This window comes from Mytilus californianus, unplaced genomic scaffold, assembly GCF_021869535.1.
Source record: "Mytilus californianus isolate M0D057914Y unplaced genomic scaffold, xbMytCali1.0.p SCAF_3, whole genome shotgun sequence".
Classification (NCBI taxonomy): domain Eukaryota; kingdom Metazoa; phylum Mollusca; class Bivalvia; order Mytilida; family Mytilidae; genus Mytilus; species Mytilus californianus.
The window spans coordinates 8,752,093-8,774,920 of NW_026262679.1; the positions used below are offsets into that span (position 1 = coordinate 8,752,093).

The 22,828-nt window shown below is 32.5% G+C and overlaps 1 protein-coding gene across 6 annotated transcripts in view; it reads left to right on the top strand.

The window, feature by feature from the left end:
- LOC127733915 (toxin CfTX-A-like) overlaps positions 1 to 12,021 on the top strand; it is a 105,978-nt gene extending 93,957 nt beyond the window's left edge. For 4 of the 6 annotated variants that reach the window (XM_052243388.1, XM_052243383.1, XM_052243389.1 and 1 more), the window contains exon 2: positions 10,583 to 12,021. In XM_052243388.1, the coding sequence (XP_052099348.1) occupies positions 10,585 to 11,922 (1,338 nt within the window). In that variant the 5' untranslated portion in view covers positions 10,583 to 10,584 and the 3' untranslated portion in view covers positions 11,923 to 12,021. Of the gene's footprint in view, positions 1 to 7,260; positions 7,433 to 10,582 lie in introns of those variants that run through there. The other 2 variants (XM_052243384.1, XM_052243385.1) reach the window with 2 other exon arrangements.
- Positions 12,022 to 22,828: the final 10,807 nt, after the last annotated feature.

A 22,828-nucleotide genomic window follows, 5' to 3' on the forward strand; every position in this document is an offset into this window, starting at 1 on the left:
GGGTTGCTGCTCACAAGGAAGCTATTACACCAAGATTTCAAAATGGTGAAGTTGAAATCATCCCTTCGTAAATTTTACGGACGCCATCACGAGTTGGTTGACCGTTATGGAATAACCGTTTCACAGATGATATCGGATATGTTCCTCATGTCGTAATTACAATCCACTTCCTTTTTCACTACGAATGTGACCTACCGAATTAGACTATTTACCGGATTTGTAATAACATGAGAAACACGACGGGTGCCAGATGTGGAGCAGGATCTGCTTACCCTTTAGGAGCATCTGAGATCACCCCCAGATTTTGGTGGGGTTCATGTTGTTTAGTCTTTAGTTTTCTATGTTGTGTCTTGTGTACTATTATTTGTCTGTTTGTCTTTTTATTTTTTAGCCATGGTGTTGTCAGTTTATTTTCGATCTACGAGTTTGACTGTCCCTCTGGTATCTTTCGCCCCTCTTTCATACAAACTCCAAAGAAGACTCAAATGTTGACTGGGCATTATCAGAAACCGACCTGCATCATATTATTCCAACAGTTGCTCTAATTCTTCGATGCAATTGTTTATGTTTGGAATAAAATAATTATCCAGAAAATGTTTACAGTTCATATAAACTTATTCTCTCATCGTATGTATTATATAATACAACATCAGATATCGGATAATACCTGATAAAACGCTATCTAGCAAACAATAGCTTCCTAGGAATAACTATGGATGACATACTTGAACTAAATGAAACTAGTGGACGGGCCTCTTTTGTCCGAAGAGTAAAACGTTCAAAAGGAGTCACAATCAAAAGAACTGCCGAAAAAGTGACATTTCAAACCAAGACTGAACGTCAGGTGAAGGAGAAAAATAGAAAAGCATTACTAAAAAGAGAAATGCAGAGGGCAAGTTTTCTTAGTTCTGAAATGAAAATGTGCCAAGCATTGCTTAAACCAGACTGTACAAAGCCAAAGGTTATGAAATCCAAAGGAATGCAGCAAGCAATAGAGAATTTATGGCAGGAATTAAAATGCCAACAAAATCGTATTGTGCTAAATCTTCAATCTGTACCAAAACATATCACTGACACAGTGGAACTTGCGACAATAGAATTCGCTGATGTTAAATTTCAAACAAAGGTTACCTCAGGGACACAGCATATAAAGTATGTTCAAAATGCAGTTATAAAACCAAACCTTTCGACAATTCCCAGCAGCAGAATGAATTATACTTTGTGAAGACAAATATTCCTTTACGCCTGATACCTTAAAGGCAGCTACACACCAACAGAGAACTTTAAAAGCAAAAACAGCCATTGCTCATCTGAGAACATCTCATGACATGATAAATCAGGACCAATTTCGAAAAGAAGATATCGTGAATACCAGAGAAGGAAAGACCATCATGAGTACTTATTGGACTGCTAATGCGAATCAACTTGAAATTGGGGCTGATTTTCTGCTCGATATTGGCAGTGAATTAAATATGAATATAAAAAAGAAGATGTGGTATGATTGCCAATGAGACAACTCTCCACAAGAGACCAAATGACACAGAAATTAACAAATATAGGTCACCATACGGCCTTCTACAATGAGCAAAGCCCATACTGCACAGTCAGCTATAAAAGGTCCCGAAATGGCAATGTAAAACAATTCAAACGAGAAAACTAACGGCCTAATTTATGTACAAAAATGAACGAAAAACAAGTATGTAACACATAAACAAACGACAACCACTGAATTACAGGCTCCTGACTTGTGACAGGCGCATACATACAGAATGTGGCGGGGTTAAACCTGTTATTGGGATCTCAACCCTCCCCGTAACCTGGGACAGTGGTGTAACAGTACAACAAGAACGAACTGTACAAATCAGTTGAAAGAGACTTAACTCATAAGATGGATAAACATACAAATACTACAATTGCAATTGAAGGTGGTTCCATGAGAACAAAGTGTAGAATGCAAATGTCAAAACTATACTATTCCAATGCGATGATCATTTAAGAAAACTTGTCTTAAGCCAATTATACAAGATCTAAATGACATACACCAAAGGAAAGTTTGACTGGTTGTGTATGAGCAAAACAGGGCTGTAAAATTGCTTTTTATTTAAAGGAAAATCTGGCCTAAGGACTGTTTAATTTTTTATACCGTATATAAAGGCAACAGTAGTATACCGCTGTTCGAAACTCATAAATCGATAAAGATAAAAACAAATCCGGGTTACAAACTAAAACTGAGGGAAACGCATCAAATATAAGAGGAGAACAACGACACACCAAAAACACAACATAAAAATGTAACACACACAGAAACGAACTATAATATAACAATTGCCATTTTCCTGACTTGGTACAGGTTGAACCTGGTTTTGTGGCATGCCAAACCTCCCGCTTTTATGGCAACGTCAAACACAACACCAAAACGACAACATCACATGACAGGACCACAATACAAATAAATGGGAGAACATATAGGACAAAGAAACACACAAATAATATCTAGAAGAAGGTACTAGGCTTAAAATTCAATACGCCAGACGTGCGTCTCGTCCACACAAGACTAACCAGTGACGCTCAGATAAAAAAAGTTTGAAAGCCAAACCAAGTACAAAGCTGAAGAGCACCGAGGACCAAAACTTCCAAAAAGTTGCGCCTAACATGGCCAGGATTTTCTGCCTGGGACAAGAACATCCTTATTATTTAGAATAATTTATAATTTTGCAAACAGTAAATATTATAAAATGACTATATAATAGATATACATGATAAAACCAAAGTGGGGACTAACTACAGAATAAAAACGGATACATTACATCAAACAACTTAATCCAACATATAAAAATACACAGCCGAGTTAGCTAAAGCTTCAACGCACAAAGTGACGTCACATTTGAAATTCTAAAAATATATGCATTTATATATAAACAAGTCTTAATTGAAAACAACGTTCAAACCTATGATTGCGTTGGATAAAAACCGCACTTTTTATACGTGTGCATGCAAAACAAATTTCTTGGTAGAGGGGTCTATATACAGCACAAACAACATTTTCCAAAAGACCATAAAAGTGAAAAAATATATATTTTAAAAAACGCATTTGACTAGCAGGTCGAACAACTGATGTTCTTAAACCCTGCTGACTGCCATTGGCGATTGCCAAATAAACGGATCACAAGATGCAACAAAATGGATCTTATAATTAAATTATTACTAAACAGAAAACAATAAAATTGCGGAAAAGATGGTATACCGCAAACATGAGGTGCAAAAATTTGTTCACCATATCCGGATTTCGACAATTAATGTCTCTTCAATGATGTTAGGAATCGAAACGGTATTTGGAAGGCCATATAATTTACCTCAATTAAGGATAGACTCTTGAATTTTGAAAGAGTCGAAATAGGATGAACGGATCATATAAACCCGAAGGCAAATATAATACAGGCCCAAACGAAAAAATATAAGAACAAGTCTAAATTGCAAACAACGTTCAAACCTATGATTGCGCTGGATAAAAACCGCAATTTTTATACGTGTGCATGCAAAACAAATTTCTTGGTAGAGGGGTCTAAATACAGCACAAACAACATTTTCCAAAAGACCATAAAAGTGGAAAAATGTATATTTTAACAAAACGCATTTGACTAGCAGGTCGAACAACTGATGTTCTTAAACCCTGCTATATATATATAACTTTGTGAGATTATTATTAATAATTCATTTACTTTTTTTGTTCTTGTTGCAATATATATTTGAATATCTAGTTATAATTTACATACACATGTACATATGATATAAAAACATTTCAATCAAATAATGAGTTCTTATTCAATGACACGAAAGTTGTTTCATTTTCTGTTCAATTATTCTTTCTTTTAATATATAGACATTTAATTTCCCACAGCAGGTTGTGTTTTACACATATGAATTAAATATGACTTTTATATTATTCTTTATATCAGCTCCACACAAATATACTTTTCTTCTTCAAATAAACTAAACACATAATTAATTAAATAGTCACAATTAAGGATCAGTGCTGTGTATTTACTATTAATTCATTTATACAACAATTATCACTTGAGAATCGGGTTAACAAAACATGTGGTTTCTTACAAATTTAAATTGAAGTGACAGTTTTATTTGAAATTATGGTATTTCCTAAGTGATGCAGATGATAAGCCCAACATCATTTTGATGTGATATCTGGGGCTTGGATGCAAGACTGTTGAGGCTGATCATTTGATAACTATGTCCAATGTATATGTTTTTGTCAGGAATATATGAAAACAGTTGCAAGAGCGAAACAAAAGTATATGAAATAGACTATAAAACGGCTGAAATTAAGAGATGAGCATTGCTGTTTTTTTATGTGAACCGTGTACAAAATATTCTATTCGACGGTACTAAGAAGACAAATGTATATTAGCCTTTGATTTTTTTCCTAACTAATATTTAAGGGGTATTTTGGCAACATTTAGCAATAAAAAATACAAAAACAAATATCTTTTAACGTCAGCTCAAGTATGCCCCCTTTTAGGTATGCCTAGATACATGCAATTTAATCAAAGATGAGGAGAAATGATTAAAGACAGAATTCCAGTTCTTACAGTGGGTTAATGAATCCTACCCCTTAAACAGAAGAATAAAAAGACAGTTAAAATTTGATATAGACAATAGGTTCATGGTGACCAGCAATTTTCATCTGATACAGATTTCCACCACCTAACCTATTAATTTACATATTCAATTTCTACAATATCTCGAAAAATACAGCGATGCTCCAGAAATCGTTATTTCGTTATACTGACATATACTGAAATAAAATCGGAATCTGTGCATTAGTCTATAAATAATGGCAACAGTAGTATACCATAAAAATTCATAAATCGATTGAGAAAAAAACAAATCCGGGTTACAAACTAAAACTGAAGGAAACACATCAAATATAAGAGGAGAACAACGACACAACAGAAACACAACACTAAAATGCAACACAAGATATATAAGAGGAGAACAACGACACAACAGAAACACAACACTAAAATGCAACACACACAGAAACGAACTATGATATAACAATGGCCATTTTCCTGACTTGGTACAGGACATTTCAAGAAAACATGGTGGGTTGAACGGACAGAGAATTACGCTAAATAAACAATACAATATAGTACATTTGGACAACGAAACAACAGAAAGACTGAAGTGAACAAACAACAAACGACAACGCAACACACACAGAAACAATCTTATTACTATATACCCCTACTGCTTACGTTCAAAAGTTTGGATTAAAAATACAGTTTTTCATCATTTAAAATGATTTTCCTTACAGTTACCCCCATTTGCCGAAAACTATACTTTTTGAAAACTTGGGGGGCATTGAACAGCATATTTTAACTGTTTGGCTGTGTAAACACGCGGTTTTTGATTAATTAAGTTCGATTTATGATTATTAAAGACTTGAGGCTGATTATTTTATAACTATGTCCAATTTATATGTTTTTGTCACGAATATATGAGAACAGCTGCAAGAGCAAAACAAAATTTTATGAAATAGACTATAAAACGGCTGAAATTAAGATTTGATCATTGCTGTTAAGTTTTTTTTTATATGAACCGTGTACAAATTATTCAATTCGACGGTACTAAGGAGAAAAATGCATGGCCTTTGATTTTTTACCTAATTCTGATATTTTAGGGGTATTTTGGCAACATTTAGCAATAAAAAAATACAACAATTTCGCTTAACGTCAGCAAAAATATGTCCCCACCCTTTTTTAGATATACATAAATACATGCAATTTTATTAAAGATGAGGATAAATATTCAAAGACAGAGTCCTTGACAAATTTTTTGTTCTTACAGCGACTTAATGAATCCTATCACTTAAACAGAAAAATAAAACAAACAGTAAAAATTTCATAAAGACTATAGATTCACGGTTGCCAACAATTTTTCTTCTGATACAGTTTTCTACTGAGTAACTTTATTTACAATTCAATTTCTACAATATCTCGAAAAATACAGCGATGCGTCAGAAACCGTTATTTCGCTATACTGACATATACTGAAATCAAATCGGAATCTGTGCATTAGTCTATTACTATATGCCTGTCCTGCTTACGTTCGAATTTTTTGATTGAAAATACATTAGTTCATCATTTGAAATTATTTTCTTCACAGGTTCCCCCATTTGCAGAAAACTGGGGAGGAGGGTTGAGGGGGGGGGGGGGGGGGGCATTGACCAGCCCATTTCAACTGTTTGGCTGTGTTTAAAACGATAAAAACTGCAAAACACATATGGTGCCGCAGCTTTTTTGATAGAAAAATGGCATTTTTTAAGGGTACTCTATGATTCTGGAATTTTCGAAATAGTATTAATGAACACAAACCCTTGCTTAATTTTGCACAGAAATTTTGCTCATCACTGAGAGCCAATATCCAAAACTCATTTCTAACTATTTCAATTTTGTTTTCTAATTAACATGGCAGCAGAAAATAAAGTGACTTCTATCTATTATAATTGTTGTGAAAACTAAGTGGCGCCACTCATCTTTAATTCCTTTCTTTTAACCTTTCGCTTCCGCCCTGCCAGCCCGTATTCTTATTTTGATTAACAGTCAATAAACGATTCGGTAATTTGTTTAAGGAGCAACAGATAGTGACTTTACTTGTGTGTATGGTTGATACAAATGTAGCTGTATATAGTGTTTGTTTGTTTATAATCCCTAGACTAAAAAATGTTTGTACAAAATATTCACACAGGTGATGTGGTATTTGAATTTATCATCATTTATTGTTTAATATAATGATTCTATACTATATATATGCGTATTTGCATTACAATTTATATGATTGATTAATATCTTTTGTTTAGATTAATAAACACCACATTTGGATGATAGTACAGGCTTCTAGTTTTATAGCCCATTATATCATTATTTACACATAATATAAATTTTATTTATTTATTTATCTATTAAATGACAATTTGTCGCACCTGGGACCTACATGAATAATGTAGACTCTTGGTTCCAGGTTGTCTATTCCTCCATTTTTTTTGAAATATCAAAGACTGCAAACTAATTCTATTTTCAAAGAGACCATTATTTTATCAAAATGCTTATTGTATTTCGATACTATGCGCATAAAAGTCTTATAATGTGTTTATCAAAAGAAATATTTTGTTTTATTGTGTATAAGAGGAAGATTTATATTGTACAATGAATTATGAAATCTTTTGTTATCTAAATTGTGTTCCAGGTTAAATGCCTCTTAGATATTGACAGCGACAGGACACCTGCTTGAAGCTTTAGGTAATAAAGTATATAAACACTTTAGAATTTTAGATGAAGGAATATTTGTGAAGTAAATGTATGTGCACTTATAAAGAAACACAATTTGTGGTGAGTAAAATACTATTACAAACAAGGTAATACAATTATGAAGTATGTAATATAAATATGTTTAAAATATAAAATATAGAATTAACTTATATAAATAATGACGATTGTTGGTAAATGAATGTGTAATCTATACATTAGTTCAAAGTGTGCCTTTTGTATTCAAATGATAACTATAACTATAAAACCGAGGCATAAGCGATTTCATAAAAATGTATATATATCTACAAAAGAGCAAATAATAAGGAAAAAATAAGCAAATCCGACTATTAATAGTAATTAAAATATTTGAGATAAACGATCAAGTTTGTCTATTTCGAATAAGTGTGTTTTTTTTTTTTGATTAAGCGATCATTTTGATAAAATCATTCGTAACGTTCTTAAAAATAAGGAGGATAGATGTTTCATTAAATGCTGTTTTGTTGAATTAAATGTCGTTTCGACCTTTCCAAATACTAAATTTTGCCGAGAACACTATAAAATTTCCAATATTTATTTCCGTTTTATGAAGATCTTGATTATATCAAATAATCATGTTTTGGAATCAAAGTTTAGCGGTATATCTATGCACAGAGATAGCAATATTTTTATTTCTTCAATGACGTTTTGAATTTTATAACCATAATAGAATAAATGATCTTGGGTTTCAAAACATTTGCCACATAAGTTACATAGGCCATCGGACTTTCGAATTTATTCAATTTAAATTCAGTATAATGTATACAATGTAGTGATTTCCATTGGAATTGGAAAATATTGTTTGATACAGGCAGCTTGTGAAGCTTCTTTCAGACTGATTGCAAGTCTTGTTCCGTTCTAAATGTTCTATTCATATAATTTCACATTTTGCACTAGTACATATTTTATTTTTTTTTTTGTAATCATTTTAATTGAATATTTTTTTTGGAATGCATGTTTTTTCCAAATCATGATTTTGAATGTTGTTATTCTGGATTTTTATGTGCTTCAAATTAGTTGGATTAGGAATGGCGCTTCTTAATTCCTTAATCCAATCAGTGGGGATTGATTTCTTTATTATATTGTATTCGCATGTCCAATTACGTTTATCTATTAGTTAATCAAATATTATTTTATTACTATGAAAGGTTTCCGTACAGATATTCCAAACATCTTTTATTTTGGCGATATGACTCTTGGTAAAGGAAGGGAAGAGCAAATGTTTCCCTTACCATTTTGTATTGTTGTTACAAAATATATTATATTCAAGAATGCTATTTTGTTAAAAATCGGTCATTTTACTATTAAGTTCATACCATGTAGTAACCATCTTTTAGTACAAATTTGGCATATATAGTTAATGTTAATTCCATTTAGATCTTTACAGGTACATATAAAATATTCAATATCAAATTTTTTGTCAAAGTGTGTTAGCCAGTATTTGGCAATTGCATTCCATCTTTGTGTTGTACTTTCTAAAATTCTAAAAATTAATTCTACATGTTTGCTTTTCATGAAACTTTCGAAACTGATCATTTTGATACCCCCGAAGCTTTTATCTAGACAACATATTTTTCTGTCGACAAGGCTGACTCTTTAGAGCCCAAAACAAAATCCCAGGAAATTGAGTTGTTTTATCTTTATCACACTCATTAGGTATACCCCTCATCGCAACCTCGTATCCCAAAATAGGTATTAATTGTTTTCTTATAATCAATACTTTACCTCTCTAAGTTAAATGTCTTGTTTTCCAAACGTGAATACAGTTTTTTATCTTGCCAATTAAGGAATCCTATATTTTATTGTTATAAATGTCATAAGCTTGGGGCAGCTCTAAATCTTTTATGTTATCCTTGATACAAGATATTTTTTGAAACTTGGTTTTTTGCCCTTTAAACAATAAACAATAAACAAGACTTTTGTTTTCTCGAAGTTATTTTGGAACCGGAGGCTTTTTCATATATTTCCAACATTTCAAAGGCTTTTTCAGCCAATAGTTCGGATTTTTTAAAAGTTGCGCATCGTCCACAAACATTGATGATTTAGTTTCAATGTGGCCGTTTATCGTTGGTATTTTGATTCCTTGTATTTCTACATTTGCGCGAATGACATCTTTGTCTGATTGATCTGCGTATTGAAAATGATTTAGACAGAAAACCATTTGTTTTAATACGTTGCTGGCATTTTGAAAAAGCTTTTTTGTCCAGCTACAAAAATTATTACCAAAATTGAAGCCCTCCATTACGTTTATCAGCCATCCCCATTCGACTCTATCAAAAGCTTTCTGCTGGTCTAAAAATATAGCTAATCCCTATATATCCTCATGTGCTACATATTCAATAATATCCTGTAAAAGTCTATTTCCATCACTTATATTTCTACCCGTTTTGATCCGATTGAATAATTTTATCTAATAACGGTTTTAGATGCTCTGTCAACATCTTTGATATAATTTTATAATCCGTATTCATCAAGCTTAAAGGCCGCCGTTTTTTTTTGTTTTTTTTTTTTTTATTTATTAATTCTTGTTCCCCTTCCTTATGTAGTATCATTCCCTGGTATTGCGATTTACTGAGTTCATTTTCTACAAATACCTCCTTAACTACTTAAGTGAAATCCGTTTTGATAAGATCCCAGTATATATGATAAAATTCCGATATGACCCCATCCCTTCCCGGAGACTTATCTTTCTTAAGATTTTTAACTGCCTTTCTTAATTCATCAACGTCAATTTGTCGTTCTATATTTTGTCTATTATCGTCCGTCAGTTTCCTGTCAATACGTCCGATAAGTTTTTCTGCGCTATTTTTGTCCACACCCTCAGTGATAAACAACTCGGAGTAAAATTTAACCTGCTCTGAAAGTGTTGAATTAATGTCATTTCATTTTAACGAACAAATCTTACAATATTCAGTTAATTAAAATGTGTGCATGATAACTGCCTGAAAATTAAAATCCAAGGAGACCATGGCAACGGGGACAGAAACACTTGTTTTGTCAATATATTTCCTATATGTATGTCGATAGCTACCAACACAAAATTGCAAAGCAATCTCAGACTTACCGTGCCCCAACTTTGTTGGTTATTACAGTGAATTGCTATTAAATTGTCCTGAGTCTAAAAAGTTAATAATTGTTTTCCTTGTCTACTAAGAAAATGTACACGGACAGACTAAATCTATTTATTTTCAGCTTAGTAAAATCATTTTTTTTAATTGCAGACATGAAAGTACAAAAGCGTTCTGTTCTTCTGCTATGGATTTTGATGATGTTGATTTTCATTGCGACAGAAGCTAGATGGCAGACATCGCTTGGAAAAATCGGATCAAGTTTAAAGGCCAATCAACAATTAGCAAAAGAACAACTAGGAAAAATAGAAAAATATCTAAAAGATGACGATGGATTGAACGGGATTGCCTCAACAATAGACGCCGTCGGTAGTGCAGCTCCATCTTTGACAAGTGGTGATGTCGCAGAAATTGTCTCTGGTACATTAGACATCCTGTCATCAATTACAGAACTGATTCCAAAAGTCGGTCCGATAATAAGTAGCATTTTCACGGTAATATCTGGATTGGTAAGCTCAATAGGTGGCGGTGATACGGACATTGGATCGGTTGTTAGGAAGGCTATCGATGAAGCACTTAGAAAGTTCGACGATTCCAACCTTAGAGCAGAAGCATACGGTACTGAGAAAGTATTTGGCGATTCATTAGCATACCTTGACGGAATTACCGATTTACAGGAACATGAACTTTCTGCTCTGTCTGCACATATTCCTATCTATTCTGGAGTTAAATTCCTCGGAATAATACAATCAAAGATAAGAGACAGTTCAAAAAGCCAAGATGAGCAGCAGGTCAAACGGGCAATTGAATACACGCGACTTTTTGTAAAGCTGACTGTCCTTAGATCCGCCGTTCTGTGGAAAATGTACATCACTGTCAAACAAGCAGGACATAGTGTGTCAACAGCGAATAGCATTCAAAACGTAATTCAGAATATGAAATCGAACGACAAAGAATTCTTAAAATTTTTGACGAATCCCACATACCAACAAGCTATTTTCTTTGTACACTTGAAACCATCTGAGTTGCCTGAAGTTTCGAAGTATTTAGGCAAATGTGAACTTGCTTTTCAGAATCTAGCATTCTTAGGGGAAAGGTCTCGTAAATTTCGGACCCAAAAATGGCCAACCTGGTATGCATTTATGCGCAATGATAAGTATGGTTCCATAACTGGAACAACAAATTTAAACAATCAAGGATACTTCCTCTTTGATACGATTTCGTCAGTAGACAATACTTTCTATTTGCGTTCAGTGAAATGGCCCGAATGGTATGTGTACATGAGAAGTGGAGCAGAGGGTAGATTGAATGGATGGAAAGGAAATCCTGGCTCTAGTGGACAGTGGAAAGTAATCAGGTTTTCTGATGGGTATTACATGTTGTCACCAGAAAAGTGGCTTGACTGGTTTGTCTATATGAAAAACGACCCATCTGGAACAGTTCGTGGTTGGAAAGGCGACCCTGGAGAACAAGGACATTGGATGATAATATAAAACTGTTTTAACAGAAATTGGATGGATTTCTGAATGCGTTTTCTTCTTCAGAGTGTGTTAATTTTATGAATTACTCAAATAAAACCATATTCATATGTTTTTCACACGTTATTTGACCTTTTAAAAGCTGCTGTTAGATTTTATTTATTCACACCCTATTTTGCTTTGTTATATGATTTTAAACAAAACGTGGACTTGAATAGCACCTCGCCAATTTCAAAGATAAATATCTCGCAGCGTTTGTAACTTCTGAAAGTCTTTTTTATATATCTTTACTGAAACATAATCTTATCAATTTGTGAGTTTTCTTTCGGATTCTTAAAATATTATGTCGTATATTTGAATGTGTTACATAAACGCTCAGCGATATTTATTTTAATTCTGACCTACTATCCATCAAGGATTAACGTCCTGCAATACAATTATATTTTTACAACAATAAAAATGTTCAACTAAATGTTCAATTTAATGGAATACATGACATAGTTTGGTCGTTTTAACAATGATGATATGTGTAAGTATTGCCAATGAGACATCTTTCCACTATAGACAGAAAGTCTAAGACATACACAACTACGGGTCACCGTATGACCTTCAACAATGAGCAAACACATACCGTGTAGTAAGCTGTAACAAATCCAAGGTATGTCCAAAATGTGCATCAATCCAAATCAAGCAGAAAACCGACCTTGATTTATGATAAACTCAATAAATGAAAATAGCTATGGAAGATATAAACCCACAATAAACCAATGGGACAGCTAAATAAAAGATGTTGCAGCGTAAACATATTTGTGATTGCTTAACCCTCCCATAACCTTGAACAGTGGTGTAACAGCACCCCGAAAAAAAACTTAATTTAGTTGGAAATGGTTTGACTCATCAAATCGATACTAAGCAAAAAAAAAAAAAACTAACAGAGAGACAAAGGACACAATGTCCTGATCTAAAAGTGTTTGCAGTTACGGCAAGCTAGTTCTAAAGCTTCATATGAAATATTTATAAAATTTTCCCAAGATAAAATATCAATCAGTACACCTTAAATTGATTTAGTGTGAAGACGTCATGAGCAGTCCAAGAAAAGCATGACTTTGTACAATGTCAAAATATAAGTATCGACCGACTGTAGAATTATAAGTGTTCATAAATGGTTAGCAATTCATGCTTAATCATGTATAAACTATTAAAACACATCAATGTTAGTTCTGATATTTGGTATGTTCTCTACAAGGACGGTATTTAAAAATGGGAACAAATCAAAACAACAGCACTTAAAGCTTCGGTGACAATGCAAAGAACAGCAATTTGATAACAAAATAGGTGTGGAAAACAAGTAGATATTTGGAAATTGTATCATGCTTATTCTGAAAATTGCTGTATGGCAGAACGTAAGATATTGAGTGCATATGGTGTTGTTCGCTTGGTTTATTGGTGTCATGTTTTTTCTTCTTGTTGGTTGTCGGATGGTTTGCCATGCTTCTTTCGTCGTAAAGATTTTCTCGTTACTTGTCTTAGTTACATCTGACTAAGTTCAAAAAGATATACATTAACAGAAAACAGAAGGAGTAAAGATTGTGTTTAATATTTGAGTTATCCAGAAGAAAATCTCAATCAAATATAAAAATAAGACGATTTTGATTTGGTATGACAGCAAATTAAACAACTCTCAACTACAGACCAAATGACGTAGAAGTTAGCAACCATAGGTCCGCAGCGTATTGATGTAATACTGTAGAAGAAAATAGTTCGCTTTTTGTATTGATAGGTCTCGTGGTTAAGAAGCATACACAAAGGATATCTGCGAACAAGAGAACGGGAATACAACTTTTCAATAGCGGTGCTTTCCTAAAGATAAGATAAAGAACTTTCTTTTACAAGTAATACCAAGTACACTTGTGTTATAGTAGAGATGACCAGGATATTGACGAAAGAACGTACGAAAGCGTAACTTGACGCATCGTACAAAACAGGAGCTGCTTTTTATACATAGAACATGAAAAACATAAATCTTAACATAAAAACGCTTGTTGAAGTTAAGGAATTCGCATCGTCTGCATTAAGTTTACATGAGATATTTCCTGTCTCTGTAGCTAACTCGTCACGTTGTATTGGTGATTAATAATGTAATGTTTTCTACAATAGAAAAAGGTGTATTCGATAAACAAGACTCTGCTTTGAAAATGAGGTTCCAAAAGGGATTAAAATGCGTTACGGAGTTAATACAAGAGTGATAGCATAGATATTGACGCTTTTTATATAATTGATATGATTGATTATCAATTTCAAATCTGTTTTTTTTTTTCTCACTTATTTTAGTTGGCTTATACCCATAGTACAGTCAAATAAGGCTGGATGCAGAGAACCTCTGCCCAAATTAAAAATAATGTGTAGCCAAAAGAGTTTTTTACGAATATTTTGTGAAAAAAAGTTGATACTTCAAAAGGCATTGAAGTTAAGTATATTGATATATTGATAATAAAAATAGAGTTGCAACTCGGCTATTGCATCTTTGATGCTCATTACGTTTTCTGATTGCAAACCGAAAACAACAACAGATACATGTATATGCTCAATTTATCCAACAGACCGCGTTAGATGAGTTGCATACTGGTAAGGGTCCAACTTTCTGAGTAAAAATGGATATAACTCTAGGGAAGTTGGACCAGATCATCCTATTCATGCGTACAGATCGATCTAAAGTACGTTTCACCTTGCAGAGTATCACATGTTGGTAAAATCTGATAATATAAGGAGAATATAATTTTGAAATTTTGATTTAAACATACTTACGGCAACTAATTTTGTGACATTTTTACAACTACTATGGCTTGTTCCCTACTCATGTGGAAATTTTGGGAAAAAGCTTAAGTTTTTGATAAGTACAAAATAACTTATTTGCCAGTGATTTCATGTTAACTGTTTTATACACTATATCAATAAGTATATCACTAGACGAAATCGTTTCTACATTCTAAAAGTTAATAAAAAAAAAAGACCTATAGGTTTATTATTGGGAGGACAGAAATACCCCTTTTCCCCACGTGAGCTCAGCAAAACAGAAAGGCAGTATATCAACATTCCGAAATAAAAAAAAAAAGGTTGACGTACCTTCTTTTAAATAATATTGATTATCGATCATATCATTTGCCTTCTGGGTATTTCGTGAAGTCAATGGGGGGAGGCTTTGAAACTTGAACTCCCAATAAAAATATTGAACAAACATAAGATCCGACAACAGTAATTCAGTAATCTTATAATTTATAAATAATTTCAAATCTTCAAAATCCTGCATAAATATTTGTTTGAGCATTGCGAAAGTCGTCGGTGCACTCGAATAATCCTATGTGTGATGTACATTTCATCATGCTTTCAACAATAATAATCACATTATGTCGTAGATATGTAACACTTGCGGATATTTTAAAACGTCTTTCAAATATATTATGAAAACCTTTTTACATCGGTATATTTTATGCGTTCCTGTCTATTATCATGATTACATGCCATCCAAATAATAACATCGTTACGTTTAAAGTACGTTTTGTAAACATACAATTACCGCTCCGGTCCTATTACGTTCGTTCGTCGAGATACGTTCGTTCGTCAATATCCTGGTCATCTCTAGTAAAATTGTTCAAGCATATTAAACATATTAATATTTTTTTTTCAATTGAAAGGTCACATGACTTTAATCTCCTAAAGGTTGACTGGGGCTAATAATAATAGTCACCTTTATGGGTATCCTTTGGTTGTTTGTGATGTATAAATACCCAGTCACATGAAATATTTGCAACAAGACGTTCATTAATCAACAATTGATGAATCAATATAAATTAGCAACTATAGGTTTAGACTTGTTTATATATATAAACCTTCGGGTTTATATGATCCGTTCATCCTATTTTGACTCTTTCAAAATTCAAGAGTCTATCCTAAATTGAGGTAAATTATATGGCCTTCCAAATACCGTTTTGATTCCTAACATCACTGAAGAGACATTAATTGTCGAAATCCGGATATGGTGTACAAATTTTTGCACCTCATGTTTGCGGTATATCATCTTATCCGCAAGTTTATTATTTTCTGTTTGATAATTAATTAATAATAAGATCTATTTTGTTCCATCTTGTGATCCGTTTATTTGGCAATCGCCAATGGCAGTCAGCAGGGTTTAAGAACATCAGTTGTTCGACCTGCTAGTCAAATGCGTTCTGTTAAAATATACTTTTTCACTCATTTGGTCTTTTGGAAAATGTTGGCCCGAGAACACAGTTATTTCGTAGTGCATTTCTTTTAGACAATAAATTCAAATTAAAAAAATCGCACCTGCTCTATCTCAAAACAATTTTTACAGTGTAGTGTACTACTATTGATACAAATAATATCAAAATTATAGAAATTTCTACCAGCTCTAACTCAAAATATTGACAATTCTGTGTTAAGGGGGGCTAAAATTCAGTTTGACAGCTTCAGACATTCTAATTTTTGACCTTTTTTAACTGGACCAAATCACTACTTAACATAAAGATTCAGCACCCAAATGTTTTTTAACATGTAATTTCATATCCTTACTTGCATAAAATATCAAGAAATAAATTGGAAAAGTGTATAAAAAAAAAATGCAAGTTATACACTGTTCACACTAGGGACTATATTCGTAGACAACGAAAACCAAAGGACGATAACTGTGTCCTTGGACCTAATAGGATAGAAAGACTTGACCAATTTTAATAAAACTTTGCATGACCTAAGCTTAGGAAATTATAAGATAGTTGGCCAAGTTTCATGGCCTTAGAATATATATTATAGAAACTAGGGCCATTTTAATATTGAAATTTGGATGTTTATTTTTGACGTTTCAATCAAATATTTTCAACTGTAAAGAATTTGGCCTAAAAAATTTAAATATTGCTAAAATTTGCTTTTTGAATACTCTTGAATATAATATAATTTGTATTAAAAGCAGCGGAACACTCATTTGATTTATCAGATTTATTACAGCTATTCAAAAGTCAAATTTATATGAGCCTGTGCCTGAAAATAGAGATTTTCGAATTAAGGGAAGCCTTACATCAACATGCATTTTTGTTCAACCAATTTGAAGTTTTTGAAGTTTTTTAACCATACATTATTTTTCCATATATAATAAATGTACTTTAAATGTAAAGAAAAGTGACAAAAAGCATACCACATGAGTATAAAATGGTCTTAGGCCAAGTAAGACTGAGAATTATTTAGAGTCGATTTAGGCCGTAGCCAATATTTACATATAAAAATGCACACAGAGGCTATAAGAAATGGAAATTTGTTACTTTTTGCTCATTTCTATGCTAAGATGTTATGATACAAGAAGTCTAATTGCAAAAGGACTCTTGAATTCAACTTTTTTTTGCAGACAGTATGGTCTGATGACCAGTTTTTCACTTTTCAATGGAAAACTTGCATGTAGTTTTAGTCTCAATTGGCATATATTTGAACCGTTTACTATCCTAAAGAAGAAAATTATGGTAGCATATGAAATGAATAGGGTGTACTGATCATTGCAGAGTGTTTTTTTTTACAGACTTAGTGAAATATTTGTGATGGACTACAGATTTTATGTACAAAGCTCTTCACATTTCACATACATCAAACAAGCCGTTTAACCAGGGACATAAATACAAATATTCTGCACATTTTTTCTGTAATAATCTACTTTTCTCTAGATACAGAGTTCACAAATGGTTAATCAAATTTGATTTAAGCATAGAAACACAAATATCAGGAAAATAAAAAGCTGTCAGATAGAAAGTCAGCATGGCTCTTAGGCATAAAATGGAAACTGCTTTAAAATGCCTATTTTAGCCATATAATGCCAAAATGGGACATTTTAACAGAATTTCTGTCAAACAAAGATGTAAATCCTTTACTTTTTTTGAGTTTGACAAATTGAAACCAGCAAACCATTCAGGAAAGTTGCCAAAGTACAAAATCTACATTTACGGAATTCACCACTTAGGCCCGAGAACACAGTTATTTCGTAGTTCATTTCTTTTAGACAATAAATTCAAATTTAAAAAATCTCACCTGCTCTATCTCAAAATTTTTTTTACAGTGTAGTGTACTACTATTGATACAAAAAATATCAAAATAATAGAAACTTCTACCAGCTCTAACTCAAAATATTGACAATTCTGTGTTAAGGAGGGCTAAAATTCATTTTGACAGCTTCAGACATTCTAATTTTTGACCTTTTTTTAACTGGACCAAATCACTACTTAACATAAAGATTCAGCACCAAAAGTTTTTTAACATGTAATTTCATATCCTTACTTGCATAAAATATCAAGAAATAAATTGGGAAAGTGTATAAAAAAAAAATGCAAGTTATTCACTGTTCACACTAGGGACTATATTCGTAGACAACGAAAACCAAAGGACGATAACTGTGTCCTTGGACCTGTTGTTTGTGCTGTATTTAGACCCCTCTACCAAGAAATTTGTTTTGCATGCACACGTATAAAAATTGCGGTTTTTATCCAACGCAATCATAGGTTTGAACGTTGTTTTCAATTTAGACTTGTTTATATTTTTTATTTTGGGCTTGTATTATATTTGCCTTCGGGTTTATATGATCCGTTCATCCTATTTTGACTCTTTCAAAATTCAAGAGTCTATCCTAAATTGAGGTAAATTATATGGCCTTCCAAATACCGTTTCGATTCCAAACATCACTGAAGAGACATTAATTGTCGAAATCCGGATATGGTGTACAAATGTTTGCACCTCATGTTTGCGGTATATCATCTTTTCCGCAAGTTTATTATTTTCTGTTTGGTAACAAATTAATAATAAGATCTATTTTGTTCCATTTTGTGATCCGTTTATTTGGCAATCGCCAATGGCAGTCAGCAGGGTTTAAGCACATCAGTTGTTCGACCTGCTAGTCAAATGCGTTCTGTTAAAATATACTTTTTCACTCATTTGGTCTTTTGGAAAATGTTGTTTGTGCTGTATTTAGACCCCTCTAACAAGAAATTTGTTTTGCATGCACACGTATAAAAATTGCGGTTTTTATCCAACGCAATCGTAGGTTTGAACGTTGATTTCAATTCAGACTTGTATATTATATATATAAACACTTCAAAACTACCAACAATTTTTGTTTTTGTTTTTTGTTTTATTTTTTAGTTTGCCACGCCAACTTTGGGCAAGTGAATATAAAACTACTCACTGTTACAAGTATTTTGCAACATAACTTATAATGTCGAAGTAATCCTATTGAATATTACATTGATATTTTTCGTCATTAGAATTTTGTTCATATCTATTCTATGCATAATTATTTTTTTTATAAAAAAGCTATTTGAAAATGTGTTTTAAAAAGTATGGTACTTGGCTTAGAGTGTATAGTAATTCATCAGATTGATAATTCAAATAATACAAATAGAGCAAACAAAGAGAATAAAGTCAACAGGAATATCATGAACTCCAAAACAGTTGGATACCAGATGTGTCGGTAGAGTTTTACTACTGGTGCATCAACCTTTCCAAAGTTATAAATGGTATCTGAAAATGGAAGAACAGCCAAAGGGTACAACCAAAAGTGACAAACCGATGAAAGACAGACAAAACCATGGCCAATAAAAAACAAAAACGAAATTTAAAACACAGCGGCCTATACAAAGAAAGCTTGAATGAACCAATCAATATTTAGTTTAAGAATTTGTCACGCGGTATTAACATATATTTCAACCATGTAATTCTACTTTAATTGGTCAACCGAAAAAGAATTTGCAATGAACTATACTAAACAAACACACTATAAGGACAACGAATGGAATGATACAGTAGTGAAATTCGGTTAGCAGTCTTTAAACATCTATAACTGAAACAGTACAACTCGTTCCTTTTATTTAAATACACTGATGCATATATTACTGAAAAACGTCGAGGAACTAAGACTGTGTGCAAAGCAAACTGGAAGAAATATAAACCAGTGATAGGCGTACTCGAAAACAATTTGTGACCGTACGTCATGAGAAAATTTTTGTCGTTTAAAATGCAGTCGTTATAGGTGTTCGTATAGTATTAATAGTGTACACCTCTTGTCAAGAATCACTCACGACATACTATGCTTACTTTTACGGCAACTCGTTTGTGAAGTAAATTATTTTGACTGTATTTATCAACTTCGCTTCGATAGATAGCAAAGTTCGGAATTGACTATACGGCGTTTATACCCAATGATGAGCTGTAATCAAAATAATATCTATGATTTGAGAAGATAGAAGTCACATGATGAGTTTTTAGATATGATCTTCTACTGCTGTTACACCTACTTTAAGATACAACACAGCTTCAATATATGTATATTAAACTGTGAACAGTACAGATATTGAAATTAAACTTGACGCTTTTCGCTCTTCTTTATAGTTATGTACAAGAGTTGATCTCTTTTTAATTTTGGATAACGGTTTAGTCATAGATATTTCATATCTTTTGGATAGTTTTGCAGTGTTATGTTAATTATAATAAAGCTGTTGTTGAAACCCCTAGCAATAACCTCACGAGACGAAGTCACTTAATGCTCCGCCTACTATCTAAAATAAGCATGGGCTTCTGAAACAGCGGAAATATCAGTTAGACAAGATTCTTCGACAGCGATGGATGTACATTTACATTAGTGTCGCATAACGTTACAGACGAATAAATGCTGAAGGAATTAGATGTTCTGGATATGCTATGCAAAAAACAAAAACAGACATAAGCCGCATGTGTAGGACTGTAACGCTATAATAAAAATTCAGGGTAAGCATGAATTTCGTAGCTGCAAGAGACTACAGATTTTTGATATTTTTAAAGATATCTGCATAATCTAGAATCCCAGATTAAAGGGTTATTTTTATTTCATTTTATTTTATCAAAATGTTCAAAATGTTTTTAGATTTTAATTAATAATTCTGAGAAACTAGTTTCACTAGAATCTTTATGAGATTTTGAATGAATCATACCACGTTTTAATTTGTATCTAAAGCTCAAGTCGCACATTAATTAAAAAGGAATTCAAAATTTTCACGATTAAAATAACATGTTTCCTATAAATAGTCCTTAAAATTCAACCTTTATATAGAGTAACCAGACGCGAAATAATTCTAACGGCCCAACATTATTATTATTACTTAAGCAACCTCGTTAAATTCTTAATGTCAGCAGTGTATAACAAATAATTTTAAAACCTATAGCTGTACAATGGAGGCTATTGGAATACAATCAAAGTATACATCTCAATAACCGAAAATCAACTTATATCTTCCAGTATAATAAATACATGAATACATGGCTTAACACATGCATTTTATATATATTTTTTTAACTACTTTTTTTTGTTGTTCTTGGATCAAATTTTTGTGCATTTAAATGTATAAGACAACGGAGTTTGCGTACGTGGGTTCGATTCCCACCCTAGGCATTCATTTATATCGGCTGGTGCAAAGCGGGCAGTTTAGCTTAGTGGCCCCGCGCTGACTCTGTTGTTCTTATGTCAAAAAATTCAACCGGTCAGATCTTGCTTTCTTTCTTTTTTTCTTCGATGTCCAGATACAACAAAACCATGGTATAATTGTGAAAATTATAGATAGCCATGGTATAGTTTTCAGATATTGAGATTTATACTCTAGCTGCATTCCTTTAGACTCCTTTGTACAGCTATAGGTTAACTAAAACTTATTAATGAAAATCTTTAGTTATGGGTAGTAGAGACGGAGATATCATACGCATCTGGTGAGGTGTTTTTAATTAGTAAAGCTAATCATTTCTTATTCTAATTTTTAATTAAAAAAATATTATTTACAACTTAACAAACAGAACCCTGCGAAGTAGGAAATTTAAAATATCCTCCTGCACTGTTACAGATAAAAAATAATAGTAAAAAACAACAACAATTAAATCCCCCAGAAAACCGGAAAATCAGGAAATAACATATGTTCTTGCGTAATAATTCATTGTTACTCAATTCACTTATGTGAATTCTTATATTTTCTTTTTTTATAACGTTGAACAGTATAATATCCTCCTTCGTTTCATGGTAAATGTGCATTATTCATAAATTTGAAATTTGTCCTTATATCACTTCTATAGGTGAACATTTTTGTCTATTGACTTATGCCCGTATTTCTAATTTTATTTTCCGGGTTTTATATATTATGTGCACTGCAATAGCAAAAAGATTTCTTGTCAGATTGTTCTATAAACGTGTTAAGTTTTGATATTTTTCAGCCAATTAAAAGTATAATTTTGCGTTCGATTAGACATTTTGTAAAATAAGTGTCGATGTTTTAAAGTGTTATTTGTCAGATGACGCGACATAACTCTGAACGATTCTGTTTGATTCTGGAAAAGTTTACCAGCAGCGAATTGCCAACAAAATTACCAAAACAGAAAGTCTTCATCAAGATGTCACTAGGGAAGAGCTATTAAAAATCAACGATATATTGTCCCCATTCCCACATGAGTTTCATATTAACCGAACAACATTCCATTCCATATGGTGCATAAAAAATGAGAACTAAGATCACAAAATCCTCCTATACCATTATTCGCACATACAGATCTATGTGGATTTCCACACCGAATGGAGGTCATAAAGGACATTTTTCCAAATGAGAAGGTATGATGAGGGTACTCTTTGCCACCTTTAATTTCGACAAAATATGATAAGTTTTACAACAAAATAACATCCACAGATTGTTTACAGGATTCTTGTCTGTAAGAAACCAGAATTTACTCTTTAATTCTGTCTTTCGTGGTTTTTTTTAATATGTCTTCAAACTTATGGTACACGTATTTAATGCAAAACTACAAAACTAAGCATCCCACGTTAGCTGCATTTGTAGAATTCATCTTATTGTAATAAGTATGTATAACC